At 47.1% G+C, this 19467-nt stretch overlaps 1 protein-coding gene across 2 annotated transcripts in view; it reads left to right on the top strand.

The window, feature by feature from the left end:
* Positions 1-16221, top strand: part of LOC306649331 (S-adenosyl-L-methionine-dependent tRNA 4-demethylwyosine synthase TYW1-like) — an 80714-nt gene extending 64493 nt beyond the window's left edge. The window contains exons 12-13 of one of the 2 annotated variants that reach the window (XM_079120208.1): positions 2025-2202; positions 16024-16221. In XM_079120208.1, coding sequence (XP_078976334.1) covers positions 2025-2202; positions 16024-16204 — 359 coding nt within the window. In that variant the 3' untranslated portion in view covers positions 16205-16221. Of the gene's footprint in view, positions 1-2021; positions 2203-16023 lie in introns of both variants that reach the window. The other variant, XM_079120207.1, reaches the window with a different exon arrangement.
* The last annotated feature ends 3246 nt before the right edge of the window (positions 16222-19467 follow it).

The following is a 19467-nucleotide window of genomic DNA, read 5'->3' as shown; positions in this document are numbered from 1 at the left end:
CCTGGACTTGCTTTGTCCCCATTGACAGAGGCTCCTTTGCTCAAGCACCTAACTTGGCAGTGGTCGTTGGCACTGTGCATCCAATCCATAGGAAGTCCTGTTGACTCTTGTCTTTAAGACAGATCCCGTTGGTGATGCCTGCCCCCACCTTAATCCCAGCCGTATGCATTTCTGTTTTAGATCATATTATAGTGTCGTGGCAGATTTACCTTCTTTATCCCTCTCTCTTCCATATAGCACTGTGGTGACACTTCAGAGCCACCTCATTATTTGAACACATCAGACGGGTGGTCTCTTCTTGCTGGATTTCTTTACCCACGCCTCCTCTCCTTCAAGGCACACCTCGTCTCTTCAGAGGCTCACAGGGCCTCCCAGGGTACAGACTGGAAGCTGGACAGCCTGCCTCCTCCCGCACCTTTGTTCTGCTCCACCTTTTCTTCTCCCAGTGTCCATCACCTTCTCACACATTGTCACAGTCCTCACCAGTGTGCTGGCCATCTGCTTACACGTGGCCACGGAAAAAAAGCACATGAGATTCTGCCTCTTGTCCACGCTGACCTCATGCCAGGTGCTCAGGGGTCACAGGTGTTGGTGGCTGTTGCACTCAAGGTGTGCTCTGTCACTCTGGATGGACTTGATGTGTTTATTCTAAACCCCCAAAGGCACGCAGCTTTCTCCTCTTTATTTACTGAAAGAAAAGTCCTGTATAACAGTGCTCAGCACATAATAGGTGATTAGTTATATTCACTTAATTGAATGGAATTACCATTTCGTTTAAAGTAATTAAAATATTTGAATTCCTTTTTCACTCCAAAATTAAAATATTTGCAGAGAGCATGTTTTTGAATGCCTATGAGCTGCATCTGACACCGTGCTGAGCATTCCTGTCGCTCGCTCCATTTAGTTCTCCAGTTAACTCCGCATGCACGTGTGAAGTCACGTCTTACATACTAGGGAAAGGGAAGTGAGAGGCTCTGAGTCTGTGTAGAGTCGGGGTTGGGCCAGTGCATCTGGCTTCTGTTGGCCAGGCCTCGCCAGGGCTCAGTTCTCACACACTTGGAAGCTGAGGTTGAATCTGCCCTCCACTCTGCTGCCCATGAGGGGTGTTAAAGTTGGTGGTATTCCTTACTAAAAGGAAAAGTCAGGTGTAGTGCTGAGTTGTCTTGACAACAGGCTGAGTTTAAGGTTCAGGCTTTATTTAAAACCGTGGTTTACTTAAGATCTTAGATCTCAGGGCTGGGGTTGTGGCTCAGTGGTGGAGTGGTGGAGTGCCTAGCACGTGTGAGGCACTGGGTTTGATTCTCAGCACTGCATATAAATAAGTGAATAAAATAAAGGTCTGTCAACATCTTAAAAAATATTTAAAAAAAAAAAGATCTTAGATCTCGCTGGGTATGGTGGTGCACACTTGTGATTCCAGCAGTTTGGGAGCTGAGGCAGGAAGAGCCAGCTTCGGCAACTTAGCAAGACACTCTTTCTAAATAAAATATAGAAAGGACTAGGGGTGTAGCTCAGTGGTTAGCCACCCCTGCGTTCCACTCCTGGTACCAGGAATCATTCATTCCGAAGGGCTGCCGTGAAGTGTGCTGTTCAGGGCGGGCATCAGAGAAGCCCACCTGTCACATCGGTGCTGCTGATGCATGGACTTGCACTTGCTCATTTCCATGTAGGTTGTGCGTGCGCATAAAATAGTGTTGCTTCCAGAAAATTCGGGCACAGCTGGTCATCGAGAGGTGCCCTTTCCTCCTGTTCTTGGTGCTGCTGGTGAGGGTGCTGTTCCTTTTCCGTCATGACCGTTGCTGAGTGGTCGTCACTGATTTCACGCAGTGGACGAAGGTGGCAGTAGCAAGTCCCTGATGGATGTTTCCTGCTCTCTAGGCGCTCAAGTGTCCCTCCTCACTCTTGTTTTACGTTTTTTGATTAGTATAAAAAAATGAATCTGTACTCTAAGAATCATTAAGAAAATGGGAAATCCTCGGTCAGTGCCTTATTCATTTGTCCCTCTCTACTGTGTCTGTCAGCAGGAGTACCAGGTGTCAAAGCAGAGCGCTTCGAAGAAGGAATGAAGGTCAAGCACTGTGCGTTATCCCTCGTGGGGGAACCGATAATGTACCCAGAGATCAATAGGTTCTTGCAGCTACTCCACCAGCGCAGAATCTCCAGTTTCCTAGTCACAAATGCACAGTTCCCTGCAGAGATCAGGTGAGTTGTGCAGCTGCCCGAAGCTGCTTGATCTGGGGGCTGCACGGGAGGCTGATGGCTCCAGGACTGTCAGCATGAGTTGATGTGCTACTGCCTGCGGGGCTCGGGAGCAGGACCCGGCCTGCTTGTCAGAAGTGTCCTGGAGAGGACAGCGATGTCACAGGATATGGGAGGCACGAAGGGGTTGTTGAAATCCTGGGAGCATCTCAGTGCTGGAGCCAGTAGAGACGTGTTGGTGGACGCGGCTGTAGGCGCACCTTTCACTGATGCAGAGCAGTGCTACCAGTTTGGGAATAATGCGTGTGCCCGAATGTTGAGGCGCCTGAACTGTGGCAGTCTCCTGCCTCTGTGCTCCTCGGCAGAGGTATGGAAACAGCTGTTCCTTTGCTTCTGCAGATCTCCCACTCAGATCAAAATACATGAAAAAATTGTGCTTGCACTGAACGTGTGCAGATGGTCTTCTTGTTGTTTCCTGAGCACAAGGGCCTCCAACACGCAGAGGAGTGCCTAGGTCACACCAAGTGCAGAGCCCTCTGACACCACCAGAACCTCAAGCTGTGGCTTCCAGAGATTTGGGTCCTTGTGGAGTGACCAGTCCCCCATGGATACCAAGGGTCAGTTGTAGTTTGAGGAAAGCTTAAAAATACAGCAACGTGCGTTTCCCTATAAGACACTGTATCATAAAACCACCGGTTCCTAGGATCACTCTGGACCCTGGACGGATGAAACCAGGTAGTCTGGAGACTGCCTCTCCGTCCGTTTTCATGGCGTAGGCTTCTCTAATTTGAGTGAGGGCTCCCCACCCTTCTGTGCTTCAGAGAGAGCAGGAAGAAAGTGTCCCCAGTACCTGTATGAGTGCTTACTTCTGTGCACTGAGAGGAGTCGCGATGGCAGGTGTTGCTGGCATCGTCCTTTCTTTCAGAGAAAGCAGGCTCCAGCTGAGCCCTGGAAGCTCCCCTGTGTCTACAGTGCAGTGTGCTCAGCAGGTCAGCTCTGCCAGGCAGCTGTTAGGTGAGCATCCTGCAGCGGTTGCTCTGAGCACACAGTAGGACGCAGTCATGCTGCCTCGGTGACTGTGATTTTTCCCATATGACTTACTCTGGTGTCTTGAGAGCCTGGCTTTGTGGGGGCTTCCCTTGACCCACATGCAAGCGTCACACTCAGCCTGGTGGTCTGCTCAGGCCTCGGCTTTCCCAGGAGGGTTTCAGCCCTCCAGGTCCAGAGCGCGTGGGCTCCTGGCTGACAGCTCCTACTGCAGGCAGTTTCAGGCGGCAGGCCCTGTGGGGCTGGTCCCATGGCTTGTGGCTGCAGTGTGGAGGCCAGCACAGGTGAAAGGGCAGGCCACACCGTACCAACGGCTTATCCTTTTGTTGAAACAGAGGTTGAGGAAAGCACATGCTTGGTGTTAGCGTTGGGCTGGGTGGTGGGACAAGAATAAAGCCACTTCTCCTGAGGAAAAGTCTTCTTGGGCTCACCAAACTAATGTTTTCCCAATGATCTTTTGATGGGAGTGCAGCTGATCCACTTTGGCGTGTGCCGTCATCATTACTGTTATCTCGTTACAGGGCAAGACCAGCTGCCCTTTGTTCCACTAGTAACTGAGGTGGGGGGATCGTTTGGTCTCGGCCAGTGCCACTGGTCTTACGTGTGCTCTTGTGTCAGGTGGTGGACCCACTGGGGCTGGCAGGTTTATGATGGCCTTGGGACAGCTGGGGTCTTGTCTTCTAGAGGCTTCTCTGGACTCTTTCACAGTGCGGCAGCAAGAGAGCGCACCTTTCTTGGCAGGATGGTCAGCACAAGATGGCTGAGCCGGGTGCAGACTTCATGGATCAGCACAACCTCAGTCAGAGATGAGATCACGCATCTGGTGGACCCACTTTCCTGGTGGAAAATGAGCCACTGCCCAGAGAGGGCATCTGTGCTTATGCAGGTCACGCTGAGAGTGACTTGATTATTGACAGCATGTCAGTGTGGGCACTCAGGAAGCAGGTTGTGAGAGTCTGAGATTCGTTCTCACTGAGCAGTGGTTTTACTTGGGAAGGATGGTGTAATACAAAGCCGATACTCCGCCCTTCCAAGGTGCAGCCGTCCCCCCCCCCCCCCCCAACCACTTGTCAATCTCTGCTCCACCTGCCTCTTACAGGGATTTCCGGCCTAGGCTACAGCCGTTTCCTGCTTCCCAGGTTACGTCCTAACATGCTAGCTAGCTATTGGTTCATCAGCCAGCCAGCTTGCAAGTACTCTCCTCTGCTATTGGTTCCTTCCAGCCCGGGAGATTCCAATCTGGGAGAAGCGTCCTCGCCATCGTTCTCTTTTCCTTTCTTTTCACCCCCCAGCGGATGCGCTAGTCGTCCGCATAACAAAGTCTCTTGCGTGAGGTCCTTTGTCTGCCTGGATTTTTCTAGGAGCTATTGTTGAGCCGCAACTGCGACGGGCGTGCGGAGCGGCAGTTCCGTGAGAGGGGCTGGAACTGCCGTCCCGAGCTGAGCTGCATTTCCCTTACAGATGGAGGGTCTGGGGTCATGTTTAAAGAGGGCTTGCCTCTTTCCCTTCTGGGTCCCATTGTACTGTCCCCGGGGAAGGATGCACGGGAAGGTCAGTGTTACCAAGGTGTTGCCTTCTTCCTCACTCCCTCTTCCCAGGCCTCACTGTTTTGGGGTCTGTTATTTTCTACCTCTTCAAGGACGCAAAGCCTGGCTGTGGGGTTGCCCGGCCATGTTGTGTGTCCAGCTCCTGGGGTCATGAATGTCCTTTGTCTTGTCGAAGCTCCCAGCTCTGAGCCTTTGCTGGCCCTTCTCCTTTGGCCATCCCTGGGCACAGTCCATGCTCTCTTCCTCCATGAACTTGTGTCCTTCAAGGGCCAGCTTGGCTTTTGCCTTATTTTTGACGCCTTTCTTAATTCCCAGTCAACTGGGTCATTCTTTTCCTGTTGACCCACCTTGGTTGTGACTTTGGGGTTGCCTGTCCATCTCTTGTTCCCCCGAAGTGAGCGTTGAAGGCCGAGCCCTGTGCCCAGTGTCCAGTTCAAGCTACCCCTGAGTAAATGCTGAAGAGCACATAAGCTTTTCAAAAGAAGTTGAGTTTAGAATTTATTTTGGAAGTTTCATAAAATTCATAGTTGTGGGGGTTTCAAGATGGCGGCCTAGAGGGTGGCTGCATTTCATGTTGCTCCAGGACTCAGGATTCAAAAGAGGAGATATTGAGACACTTGGGACCAACTCAAAGCAGCCGGGTGACTCTCACCCGATGGGAAGGCGTCCCGGATGGGACGGTGGTCCCGGAACGCAGGAAACTTTGTAAAGTAGAGCTGCCAGCGAGATGCCCCTCCCCCCGCTGGAGCAGTGACTCGGACAACTGGGAGCGCCGTAAAGGAGGCCGCTCGGCACAGCGCTGGGACTTGGAGCAACCACTGGGGCTCCGGCGGCTGCCCAGGGGAGGAGTGGCGAGGAGAGCTGTGTGGACTCAGGACACCAGGGCCTGCCCTGAGGAGGAGGAGGAGGAGCGTGGCCACTTGGATTCGGAGTGACTGCACCAGAGCTACATGCAGTTGCCAGAGGAGAAGCCGTGCGGCGAGCAGTTTGGACTCAGAACGACTGCTTCTGAACACCGGCGCCTGCCCTGAGGACGACGAGGAAGAGGAGCGTGGCCACTTGGATTCAGAGTGACTACACCAGAGCTACAGGCGGTTGCCAGAGGAGGGGCTGCGTGGCGAGCTGTTTGGATTCAGACCACTTCTGAACACCGGGGCCTGCCCGGAGGAGGAGGAGGAGCGCGGCGGGGCGTTTGGACTCGCAGTGACTGCATTAGCGCTCCAGGCGGCTGCTCAGAGGAGAAGGCGAGTGGTGAGTTGTTTGGACTTAAAGCGACCGCTCCTGAACATGGAGGGCTGCCTGGAGGAGAAGCGTGGTGGGTCGCTTGGTCTTGAGTGGCCGCACAAGAGCTCCGGGTGGTTGCCCAGAGGACCCGTGCAGCGGGTCACGTGGATTCAGAGCCACTCAGAGCGACCGCTCCTGAACACCCGGGAGGTTACCTGGAGAAGGAGGAGGAACGGGGAGGGTCACTTCGACTCGGAGTGATTGATTGCCCAGGGCTACGGGTGGTTGGTGGGAGGTGGAGGCACGCAGTGAGTTTCTTGGACTCCTAGTGACCGCACCGGAATACTGGGCGGCAGTCTGGAGGAAGAGGCATGTGGCGGGTCTCTGGGACTCAGCGATTGTACGGGGCCCCAGGTGGCTGCTCAGAGGAGGGGCCGCATAGCCAGGCGATTAGGTGCAGAGCAGGGTCCCAGGATCTAGGAGGCTTCTGGGTGGAAGAGCCGCACAGAGACAGGCTTAGGGCGGAGCGAAGGTTCCAGGCCTGCAGGCAGATTCTCTGAGGAGGGGCAGCCTAAGGAGATTCATCTGCGAAGGGTGAGGCTCCCAGGCCCAGGAGGTAGGGCCGGGCCCCTGGGAACTTTGCAGAGGAAGGCAGCCCAGCCCAGGCGGTAGCTGTAAATTGAGGGGAACCTCTAGGAGGGAACTGACCAGCAACACCTCCCCACCGGGTGAGTCTTCCCTGCCGGGTGAGATTTCCCCACAAGGACGGTAAAACCAGAGACTCAGGCCCAAACAGGCCTTGCCTCAGCCTGCAGCCTAGGTCCCCTTTGGATGACCATTGGTCAACAAGTGGAGGCACCTCTGCCCACTAGCAGGGATTATACCCCACCTAAAGGCCACCACTCCTAGAGAGGCAGCTTCCTTGTGGAGCACCACATTATCAACTTCCTCCAAGACTTCAGCCTACTGAAGGCTAAGGGGGGATATATATAGAAATCTTCAGGGACATTGTAAGTCAATAGAGGAAATCTGCAATATCTCAGCGGTCCACTGAAACCTGAACAATATGAGAAAACAAGGAAAGAAAATGCTGCAAACAAATCTAGAGGTTACATCAATAAAACCCAATGACAGCATGGCAGAAGAAATGACAGAAAAGGAGTTCAGAATGTACATAATTAAAATGATCAGAGAAGCAAACGATGAGATGAAAGAGCAAATGCATGCACTGAATGATGAGATGAAAGAGCAAATGCAGGCATTGAATGATCGCACCAATCGACAATTAAAAGAGCAAATACAGGAAGCAAAAGATCATTTCAATAAAGAGTTAGAGATATTGAAAAAAACCAAACAGAAATCCTTGACATGAAGGAAACAATAAACCAAATTAAGAACTCCATAGAAAGCATATCCAGTAGGATAGAACACCTGGAAGACAGAACCTCAGACATTGAAGACAAAATATTTAACCTTGAAAACAAAGTTGAACAAACAGAGAAGATGGTAAGAAATCATGAACAGAATCTACAAGAACTATGGGATATCATGAAAAGGCCAAATTTAAGAAGTATTGGGATTGAGGAAGGCCTAGAGAAACAAGCCAAAGGAATGAACAACCTATTCAATGAAATAATATCAGAAAATTTCCCAAATCTGAAGAATGAAATGGAAAATCAAGTTCAGGAGGCTTATAGGACTCCAAATACACAAAATTACAACAGACCCACACCAAGGCACATTATAATGAAAATACCGAACATACAAAATAAAGACAGAATTTTAAAGGCTGTGAGAGAAAAGAACCAAATTACATTCAGGGGGAAACCAATACGGATATCAGCAGATTTTTCAATCCAGACCCTAAAAGCTAGAAGGGCCTGGAACAACATTTTTCAAGCCCTGAAAGAAAATGGATGCCAACCAAGAATCTTATACCCAGCAAAACTTACCTTCAAATTTGACGATGAAATAAAATCCTTCCATGATAAACAAAAGCTAAAAGAATTCACAAAATGAAAGCCAGCATTACAGAACATTCTCAGCAAAATATTCCATGAGGAAGAGATGAAAAACAAAGAAGCAAATCAGCAAAGGGAGGAATTATCCTAAAGGAATTGTCAAATAAAGGAGGAAACAAGTTGTGTCAAACAAATAAATAAATAAAATTTAGAAAATAAACCAAACGACCGGGAAACCAAATCATATCTCTATAATAACCCTGAATGTTAATGGCCTGAATTCATCAATCAAAAGACATAGACTGGCAGATTGGATTAAAAAGAAAGATCCAACAATATGTTGCCTGCAAGAGACTCACCTCATAGAAAAAGATACCCATAGACTAAAGGTGAAAGGATGGGGAAAAACATACCATGCACATGGACTCAGCAAAAAAGCTGGAGTATCCATCCTCATTTCCGATAATGTGGACTTCAAGCCAAAGTTAGTCAGAAGGGATAAAGAAGGTCATTTCATACTGCTTAAGGGAAGCATAAATCAGCAAGATATAACAATCATAAACATCTATGCCCCAAACAGTGGCTCATCCATGTATGTCAAACAAATCCTTCTCAATTTCAGAAACCAAATAGACCATAACACAATAATACTAGGTGATTTTAACACGCCTCTCTCACCACTGGACAGATCTTCCAGACAAAAATTGAACAAAGAAACCATAGATCTCAATAACACAATCAATAATTTAGACTTAACGGACATTTATAGAATATACCATCCAACCAAGAGCGAATACACTTTCTTCTCAGGAGCACATGGATCCTTCTCTAAAATAGACCATATATTATGCCACAAAGCTAATGTTAGCAAATACAAGAAGATAGAGACACTAGCATGTATTCTATCAGATCATAATGGATTGAAGTTAGAAATAAATGGAAGAGTAAAACACAGAAACTATTCCAACCTCTGGAGATTAAACAATATGCTATTATATGATGAATGGATAGCAGAAGATATTAGGAAGGAAATTAAAAAATTCTTAGAGGTAAATGAGAACAAAGAAACATCATATCAAAATCTCTGGGACACTATGAAAGCAGTACTTAGAGGGAAATTTATTTCATGGAGCGCATTTAATAAAAGAAGTAAAACTCAACAAATAAACGACCTAACACTACAGCTCAAAGCCCTAGAAAAAGAAGAACAGACCAGCACCAAAAGTAGTAGAAGACAGGAAATAGTTAAACTCAGAGCTGAAATCAATGAAATTGAAACAAAAGAAACAATACAAAAAATTGACAAAATAAATAGTTGGTTCTTCGAAAAAATAAACAAAATTGATAAACCTTTAGCCACACTAACAAAGAGAAGACGAGAGAAAACCCAAATCACTAAAATTCGGAATGAACAAGGAAATATCACAACAGACAGGATTGAAATACAAAACATAATTAGAAGCTATTTTGAAAATCTATACTCAAACAAAATAGAAAATTTTGAAGGCATCAACAGGTTTCTAGAGACATATGAATTGCCTAAAGTGAACGAGGAGGACATACACAATTTAAATAGACCAATTTCAAGTACTGAAATAGAAGATGTCATCAAAAGCCTACCAAGAAAGAAAAGTCCGGGACCAGAAGGGTTCTCAGCCGAGTTCTACAAAACCTTTAAAGAAGAGCTCATTCCAATACTTCTCAAAGTATTCCATAAAATAGAAGAGGAGGGAACCCTCCCAAACTCATTCTATGAAGCCAGTATCACACTGATACCTAAACCAGACAGAGACTCATCAAGGAAAGAAAATTTCAGACCAATATCCTTAATGAACATCGATGCAAAAATTCTCAACAAAATTTTAGCAAATCGCATACAAAAACATATTAAAAAGATAGTGCACCATGATCAAGTGGGTTTCATCCCAGGGATGCAAGGTTGGTTCAACATTAGGAAATCAATAAATGTAATTCACCATATTAATAGACTTAAAGTCAAGAATCACATGATTATTTCAATAGATGCAGAAAAAGCATTTGATAAAATACAGCACCCCTTCATGCTCAAAACACTAGAAAAAATAGGGATAGTGGGAACATTCCTTAACATTGTAAAGGCCATTTATGCTAAGCCCATGGCTAATATCATTCTAAATGGTGAAAAACTGAAAACATTCCCCCTAAAAACTGGAACAAGGCAGGGATGCCCTCTTTCACCACTTCTATTCAACATCGTTCTTGAGACTCTGGCCAGAGCGATTAGACAAACCAAAGAAATTAAAGGGATACGAATTGGAAAAGAAGAACTCAAACTATCCCTGTTCACTGATGACATGATTATATATTTAGAGGAACCTGGAAATTCCACCAGAAAACTCTTAGAACTCATAAGTGAATTCAGTAAAGTAGCAGGTTACAAGATCAATGCCCATAAATCCAACGCATTTTATACATAAGTGATGAATCTTCAGAAAGAGAAATTAGGAAAACTACCCCATTCACAATAGCCTCGAAAAAAATAAAATACTTGGGAATCAATCTCACAAAAGAGGTGAAAGACCTCTACAATGAGAACTATACAACACTAAAGAAAGAAATTAAAGAACACCTTAGAAGATGGAAAGATCTTCCATGTTCTTGGATAGGCAGAATTAATATTGTCAAAATGGCCATACTACCTAAAGTGCTATACAAATTCAATGCAATTCCAATTAAAATCCCAATGACGTACCTTACAGAAATAGAGCAAGCAATTATGAAATTCATCTGGAAGAATAAGAAACCCAGAACAGCTAAAGCAATCCTTAGCAGGAAGAGTGAAACAGGGGGTATTGCAATACCAGATCTTCAACTCTACTACAAAGCAATAGTAACAAAAACGGCATGGTATTGGTACCAAAATAGAAAGGTAGATCAATGGTACAGAATAGAGGACACGGACACAAACCCAAATAAATACAATTTTCTCATACTAGACAAAGGTGCCAAAAATATGCAATGGAGAAAAGACAGCCTCTTCAACAAATGGTGCTGGGAGAATTGGAAATCCATATGCAACAGAATGAAACTAAACCCATATCTCTCACCATGCACGAAACTAAACTCAAAATGGATTAAGGACTTCGGAATCAGACCAGAGACCCTGCAGATTATAGAAGAAGAAGTAGGTCCAAATCTTCACCTTGTTGGTCTAGGATCAGACTTCCTTAACAGGACTCCCATAGCACAAGAAATAAAAGCTAGAATCAACCACTGGGATAGATTCAAACTAAAAAGCTTTCTCTCATCAAAGGAAACTATCAGCAATGCGAAGAAAGAGCGTAGAGAGTGGGAGAATATCTTTGCCAATCATATTTCAGATAGAGCACTAATCTCCAGAATCTATAAAGAACTCAAAAAACTTTACTCCAAGAATTCAAATAATCCAGTCGACAAATGGGCTAAGGAAATGAATAGACACTTCACAGAAGAAGATCCACAAGCAATCAACAAGCATATGGAAAAATGTTCAACATCTCTAGTAATAAGAGAAATGCAAATCAAAACCACCCTAAGATTCCATCTCACTCCAATTAGAATGGCGATTTTCAAGAATACGAGCAACAACAGGTGTTGGCGAGGATGTGGGGAGAAAGGTACACTCATACATTGCTGGTGGAGCTGCAAATTAGTGCAGCCACTCTGGAAAGCAGGGTGGAGATTCCTTAGAAAACTTGGAATGGACCCTCCATTTGACCCAGCTATCCCACTCCTCGGCCTATACCCAAAGGACTTAAAATCAGCATACTACAGAGATACAGCCATATCAATGTTCATAGCTGCTCAATTCACAATAGCCAGACTGTGGAACCAACCTAGATGCCCTTCAATTGATGAGTGGATAAAGAAACTGTGGTATATATATACAATGGAATATTACTCAGCCATAAAGAATGATAAAATTATGGCATTTGCAGGCAAATGGATGAAATTGGAGAATATCATGCTAAGTGAGATAAGCCAATCTCAAAAAGCCAAAGGACGAATGATATCGCTAATAAGTGGAGGATGACACATAATGGGGGGGAGGGAAGGGTTAGTGTTAGGGTTAGAGTTAGGGTTAGGGAGGGGGCAAGTATGGAGTTAGGAAGTACTGTATAGAGGGTAAAGAGGGGTGGGAGGGGTGGGGGGAAGGGAAAAAATAACAATGAATCAAGCAACATTACTCTATGTAAATTTATGATTACACAAATGGTATGCCTTTATGCCATGTACAAGCAGAGAAACAACATGTATCCCATTTCTTTACAATAAAAATAAAAAAAAAATAAAAAAAAGAATCCATTGCAAAAAAAAAAAAAATTCACAGTTGTAATTTATTTATTTATTTTAATGAAACTTTTTTATTGTAATTAGTTATACATGACAGCCAATAACGTGGAGAGCTTGTGGAACGCCCTCAGGTAGTGCTGACCTCCAGGAGTCAGTGGGAGGGTCTACCCCACACCCTCAGGTAGCTCTGATCTCCAGGAGTCAGTGGGAGGGTCTCTACCCCACACCCTCAGGTAGTGCTGACCTCCAGGAGTAGGGTTTCTCTCCGAGGAGCTGTGCTCTGGGCTCTGGCACTTGGCATTGTAGTCTGCCTCTCTTGGGTCGGCAGGTTCTCATGACTTGCTGTCACAGAAGCTGTGTGCCACTCGATGCTGCAGCTGTGTGCATGCTGAGCTGGGGTAGAATTTCAGCCTGTGTGGGGCTAGGACAGCCGCAGGGCCTCTGGGAAGCTCTCAGCTCATGGCCATGGCTGTTCCCAGTGGTCTCCATGTGGGCCATTTGACCTCCTCTGAACCTCTCCTGCTCTGCCTTGGGCCTGAAGGTGGTAGCAAGTCTCCTGCTTTGTGGTGGGGACTTGGCCGCTTGAGGGAAGGGCAGAGCCAGGCAGAGTGCCCAGCATGCCCGTGTACCTGGCGAGTAGCAGAGGGCTCTGCCCTCCTCCGCCCTCCCACATCCTAGGGTATCTGGCCTGATCTGACAGCCCCAGGTGCCTTAGAGTCTTGAATGGTAATGGCTTTGGATGCTTGGGCTTCTCCAGCTCTTTTTTTTTGTCTTATGAGGAAAATGAAACTCACTATTTTCTAACAAACATAAATCTCTCTGCCCTTTTTTCTTTCTTTAGATATTATTGGGCCTCATTCTGCCTTCCAAATAACAGCCTGGAAGGTAGAATGAAGCTCAGTAATGTCTACCGAAAAAAGAAAAGGGAGAGGGCCTTTGTATTTGATTGTTGCCATTCCTTTGTTTTCTCATTCTGAGCTCAGTCTTGAAATAGGGATGAAGAGTCAACGTGGCCCCTGCACGAGGGGTCACTGCACATTGGTGTTGCTTGCTGTGTTCGCAGTTGTGTGTCCCAGATATTGCCCTTTGTTGTCGTTCTCAGCTCTGACAGTGAGGTTTTCAGACAGGAGTGACTGTGGTCAGGTAATGATGTGACTCTCTAGCGTTTTGGAAACAATGCTGCTGTCTCTTTGTAGAGGGACAAATGACACGGTGGGGCCTTGTTGCCCTTGTTGCCGTCCTGGCGGGTGGGGGCCAGTACCAGGCAAAATTGATGCCATTTGCTCATAGTGACTTGTCACTGAACTTCTAAGGCTTCCCTTGCCTATTAGTATTGGGGAAGGGTTAAAATACATAGTTTTTGTTTTGTTTTGGCTACTAGGGATTGAATCCCGGGGTGCTTAACACTGAACTATATCCCCCGCCATTTTGATTTTGGTGAGACAAGGTCTTACTAAATTGCTGAGGCTGACCTTGAGCTCGGGGTTATCCTGAGTTGCTGGGATCACAAGTGTGTGGCACTGCATGCAGCTTTTTTTTTTTACTTTTTTTCTTTTTTTGGGGGTGGGTGCTGGGGATTGAGCCCAGGGGTGCTTAACCACTGAGCCATATCCTCAGCCCCTTTTTAAGTTTTATTTAGAGACAGGGTCTCACTGAGTTGCTTAGGGCCTCACTAAGTTGCTGAGGCTGGCCTTGCACTTGTAATTGTCCTGCCTCAGCCTCCTGAGCCGCTGGGATTACAGGAACTATTAGTATTTTTATCACCTTTTTCCTACCTCTGTTCAGAGCTCTTCTGCACTTAGTAACCTTGGGTCTAGCATCTCTGACTTTCCTGCATGTCACCTGTTGGTCATAGCACACCTTTGCTTGGCTCACTTTCCCTTAAAGATTCTGCCTGCTGACATCAGCGACACCCACTGAAAGGTAGCTTTGGACACCTGTGTGTCTGGATGAAGAGCCAGCCCCCTTCACGGTCTTGCCCTCAATGACTGATCAGGCGAAGAACACCTAACCATTTGGTAACATATGAATCATATCTGGTTTTGTTTTTGTTTTTGTTTTTTTGGTACTGGGGGTTGAACCCAGGGATGCTTTACCATTGAGCCACATCCCCAGACTGTTTTACTTATTTATTTTGAGATAGAGTCTTCCAAGTTGCTTAGGGCTTCGCTAAGTTGCTGAGGCTGACTTTGAACTTGTGATCCTCCTGCCTCAACCTTCTTAGTCACTGGGCTTACATATATTTTTGTTTTCCGAATGCATGGACTTTGGAACAAAAAGCAGTGTGTAGATAACATTGGAGGGGTAAATATGGAATAAATTGAGGAACGGTTACAGAAAATTAACAGTAAAATTTTGTGAGAGGCTTATCAAGGGAGAATTTCTTTTTTCTTTCCTGGTTAGTTTAAATTCACCCAAGTTTTGGGGTTTAATATCGACCAATCCCCAGAAAGTCAAAGTGCACACAGGGCAATGCAAATCACACAACAAGGTTTTATTGCAAGCTCGAACCTGGACTGCAACCAGCCTCTCAGACCACTACCATGGCTGAGTGGGGAGCGGCCCCGAGGGATGAGAAAGCACTCTACTTAAGAAATTTCCAATCACTCACATACAAAGACCTGTACATTATTGGTTAACATTGGAAGAGCTAAACATTTGTTCTCTTTTGGTTGGGTCCTGCCAATTTATTTGAATCTCATTGGGTCCCGCCAAAACCGAATGCTCCTGGAGGAAGAAGGGAGGAGGGAGGGGGTGAACTAGGCAGGAGATGAGTAGGGGCTAGGCCCCCTCCCCCGTCCTTGATAGATAAGGTTTCTGGGCAGCTGCCTATTTCTCGGACAGATATCTCTTAACAGCCTTGATAAACCCCAGGGGCCCAGTATGTCCTGTTTGTCCTGTATTGGCTCTTGAGGGTAGCACCTGTGCGCCCTTTCCTGCGGGGAGGTTTTACAGGCCAGTTCCCGGAATGGCTTGTTCATACAGCATAGCTGCACAGATGTCACCTTGTTCTCAAGAAAAGAGAATAAATTATGAGATCCAGAAGGGGAGAGATTTGGAGATATTTGCAATCTAGATTTAAAGCATAACTTGTAGGAAATCCAGTGGATGGAATGAAGTGAGTCAGTGGATTTGAGAGAAGTTTAGAACGAGTGGTACTCGTTGAGAGGCAAAGCACAATAAAAATCTGCTGTTTACCTTTCTCTACCGGGTGACCTAGGTGCTGGATCACAGCACTGCTGAGGTCAACCCATCCGAGGCTCTGCTCAGACCCCTCTACCCCCGCTCTGGACAAGAACCAGGTGTGGCTTTGTGCCCTTCTGATAGGGCGGGAGCTTTGGGTTGGTCCTCATTCCTTGAAAGACTTCCTTCCTGAGTCAAAGATGGCAGGTGGCCCTTGGTGCGGGCCCTGCGGGTAGAAAGCGGAGGCTGTGCGTGTCCGAGGGCAGCGCCATGCAGCTGGTCCCGGAGCCCTCTGACTGTGCTGGGCTGGGCCGCCAGGCGAGGCTGGGCTTTGTTTTCCTTCCACTAAAACAGCGTCTGAAGGAGTGATTAGTGGCTTCGGCTCATGGGGGGTGGCAGTCACTCAGGATGTCTGTGTGCCTCGTTGTCTGCGTTGCAGCTTCTGTCTGGGTCCTTGCTGTGTCGCCCCATGTTGCACATTGTGTTGTGCAGGCCTGATGTGGACCTGACTTTCTTTTCATTTTTGTCTTTTTTAAAAATTTTTATTAAAGAAACCTCAAGCCGGTCACTCAGCTGTATGTCAGCGTGGATGCCAGCACCAAAGACAGCCTGAGGAAAATCGACCGCCCGCTCTTCAAGGATTTCTGGCACAGATTCCTCGACAGTTTAGAAGCCTTAGCAACAAAGGTAAGAATAAAGGAAGGAGACGACAACAGAGTACGTTTGCTCTGAAAAAAACTGAGCAGGAGCCTCCTGGTGAGAACCATCTCAGGAACTTCAAGGTTAAATCTCCTGTCATGACTTGGATGTGAAGTGTCCCCAAAAGCTCGTGGTGGGATGACGTGTGTGCTGGCCTCATCAGTGGACCCAGCAGTCTGGGGGCCTGGGGGTAACTGGGGCAGGTGGGGCGGCCGGAGGGTGTGGCCCTGGGCCGCCCCAGGTTGCCTTCCCCAGGTGGCCTTCTGGGCAGCCCTTGCCCCACCTCTGCTTCCTGTGCCAGGGTGCGCTGCCTGCCCTCAGGCTCAGAGGAGCTTTTCCTGCTCTCAGCTGTTCCCTTGGGCATTTCGGGCTCAGCGATGAGAAGCTAACTACACTGGTCAGTGGCTGGTGTCCTCCTAGTGCGTGTTGGTGTCCGCCTAGTGCGTTTGTTAGACGTCCCAGGTGACGTTGGATGTGCAGCCAGATACGGGAGTCACTTCCAGGAATCCTGCCTCTGCCCCTCTGCTCAGCTCTTAGACGCCGTTGATCCACCGGCATGGCCTTGTGTGCTTTTCCAGGCTTGCTGCTCACGGTCCTGGGGTGTGCGCCTCCTGCTGACCAGGCTTGCTGCGCATGTGCCCAGCATTCCCCATTCCTCCTTCAGACCACGGGCGTCTGTCCTTTCCACCGCAGGTTCAGCTGCACTGCTGCCCCTGCCGAGGAGGCTGTCCCAGTTGCAGGTGCTCCGCTTCCCGCCTGCCTACGTGCTGTCTCTAAGAGCATTTCTCCTCTGGACCCTGGCACTCTCTCCTGGACTGGGCTGCTTCCTCGGGCCTGGACTCCTCACAGTGTTTAGCACAGCATGTTTTATGGCCTTGGTAAATGTTTTTTAGAAAGAATGATTGAGTAGAAACAGCAGAGCTTTTCAGAGTGCCTTTCCCAACCCTCCAACTGCTTAAATCTATTTTCTTCTTCTTTTTTTAAGCTTAAAAAGTTAAATCCATGCTTTCTTTGGTCATTAACAGGCATATTTAAGAAATGCACAAAGGCACTACTTTGGCTTCTCAGCTGCCTTGGATTATTTACAGAGCTAGAAGATCAAGTGCTTCTCAGGTTCCTAAAGTGGCCTCATCTCTGGACTTTGCCTTTGGCCACCTCATCACTTGTGGCTGAGACAGGAGATGCATAGCAGAAAAGCCAGCATGTGTACAGAGGAGTGTGAACACCAGGAGCTGGCAACCCGAGGTCGTGACCAGGCTGCGTCCTGGGTCAGAGCAGGCACCATGACAGCTAGGCACGAGCAGTATGGCGAGCATTTTCTGCAGAATGGTTTCTCATCTTGACACTTCTAGCTCGGATGTCCGATTCAATTGGGTGACTCTTGGGTGACCAACTAATAGTAATGTGGTTGCTTAAAGTCTTACAGTATTGTCTAATCCAAGACATCTGAAACACAGCTTCACTCTTGTCTCCTAACTCCAGTTGGGAAAGTTTCCTTGGGCTATTTAAACTATCAGGGCGATGCTTTCTGACATTTTGTAGTAACTAGAGCTACTGTTTCTCACTCTTGTATTGCTTATGTTGCCATTTAAGAATGAATGACTGGAAACTGCTCTTCAAAGACTTTCTGTGATTCCAGCTCCTGCTTCTTGTCGGGTATCTATATTAGGATAGTAGATGCTATCAAGAAAGGAGTGCTTTACTGCTGTTTAGCACACAAAATGAACATGTTGTGACTATATTTATCAGCTGTGGTCAAGCATCATTAGCGCTGCTACCAGTTGAGGTTTTTAAATAGAAGTGCTGTTTCAGACATGCTGTGTTTACCTGTTACTGGTTTGGCATTTTAGTATGCCAGAACAAGGAAAGGCATTTGAAGAAAAGAGAATTTGTTGACCTCCATGAACAAGGAAATTGGGTTTACCTGAGGATTTTTAGTCTCCTTAGGAGCTGATGCTGCCCAAAGTAGAAAGTGGAGTATTTTGTTTTTTTCCTCCTGGCAAGTATGGTGTTTGCATTTCCAGATCTTTATCCCTTGTCAAAACGTTCCTTTTCAATAGGTACTTGAGTATGTGGGGCTAAAAAGCGATCCTGTCAAGGTAACAGGGCAAAATGTGTGAGCTTCGACTTCTACCCGTTACGGCTGCCTGCCAGACAGCCCTGTTTTCAGCACGGAGAAGTCCATCTTGTTGAAGACAACACTGCCTAGCGCACCAGATGTGTTCTGCTGCCGCGTAGTGATGCCAAAGTCAGGATCCAGCAGGAGGTTAAGCTGATTAGTCCTCTTTCATGTTGAAGCAGTAACATCAACTTTCTTGAAACTGCGATTTACAAAGACAGAGGCTAGCATCATCATCTTCATTTCGTGTTCTTGGACGTCAGAAGTGGACGTCAGCCCTCTCTGCAGGTGCTTGGGTGCTCTGACCGCACAGCGCCACCTGACGGTAACGAGAGAACTCTGTGCCTGCTTTTTATTTTTATTTATTTTAAAAATTTTTTTAGGTGTTGATAGACCTTTATTTTATTCATTTATTTATTCATGGTGCTGAGAGTCGAATCCAGTGCCTCATATATGCTAGGCAAGTGCTTTCTCACAAAGCCACAGCCCCAGTCCCTGTGCCTGGTTTTTAAACAAAGCAATATTTGCATGTGGCCCACAATTGCAACTTAAGAAACATTTAATATCTGACCTCATCTCTGCTTTTAGAAGTATGATGTGCCAATTATGGAAATTTGGGGCAAATAAAGAGAAATGTAGAGAGGCAAGGCCAGGGCTGGGCTGTGGCCCACCTGGCATGCTCACAGTCCTGCGTCTGATCCCTACCACCCCCAAAAATAGAAAATGCAAGCTAACAAAAATAATTCCCGAAGAGTAAAGAGGCAGGGCAGGAAGTTACCTGTGACTCCAGGTCCTTGAGATGAGAACTGCTCACACCTGGTGTACGTCTGTTCATTGCTTGTTTGGGGGAGAGCTGCTGTCAGGTCGGCGGTCAGCGTCCAGCGTGAGCACATCCCTGTGCCAATGCACTCTGATCTCCTTCGAGACAACCTGGTCTTCCACTTTGCCAGCTCCCCTGCCAGCTGGCCAGCAGCAGGGAGTGGCAGTGTGCGTCTTCCCCCTGGGGCTGACAGCAGGGTGGGTGCCTGCCTGGCCTCTGCCATCTCTGAGTTGCAGTGTGTGCGTTCTGTGACTCTAGAACATGATGAAGTTGAAGGGGACTAGAGACAGCGTGTGTGTTCAAGCGGCAGCATTGTCATATAATGGTGAGTATTTGGGAGTCTGTGGAGCATCGTGT

The sequence above is a fragment of the Sciurus vulgaris genome, assembly GCF_902686455.1.
Source record: "Sciurus vulgaris genome assembly, chromosome: 18".
In the NCBI taxonomy this organism is placed as follows: Eukaryota; Metazoa; Chordata; class Mammalia; order Rodentia; family Sciuridae; genus Sciurus; species Sciurus vulgaris.
This window is presented reverse-complemented; position numbering and strand designations above follow the sequence as displayed.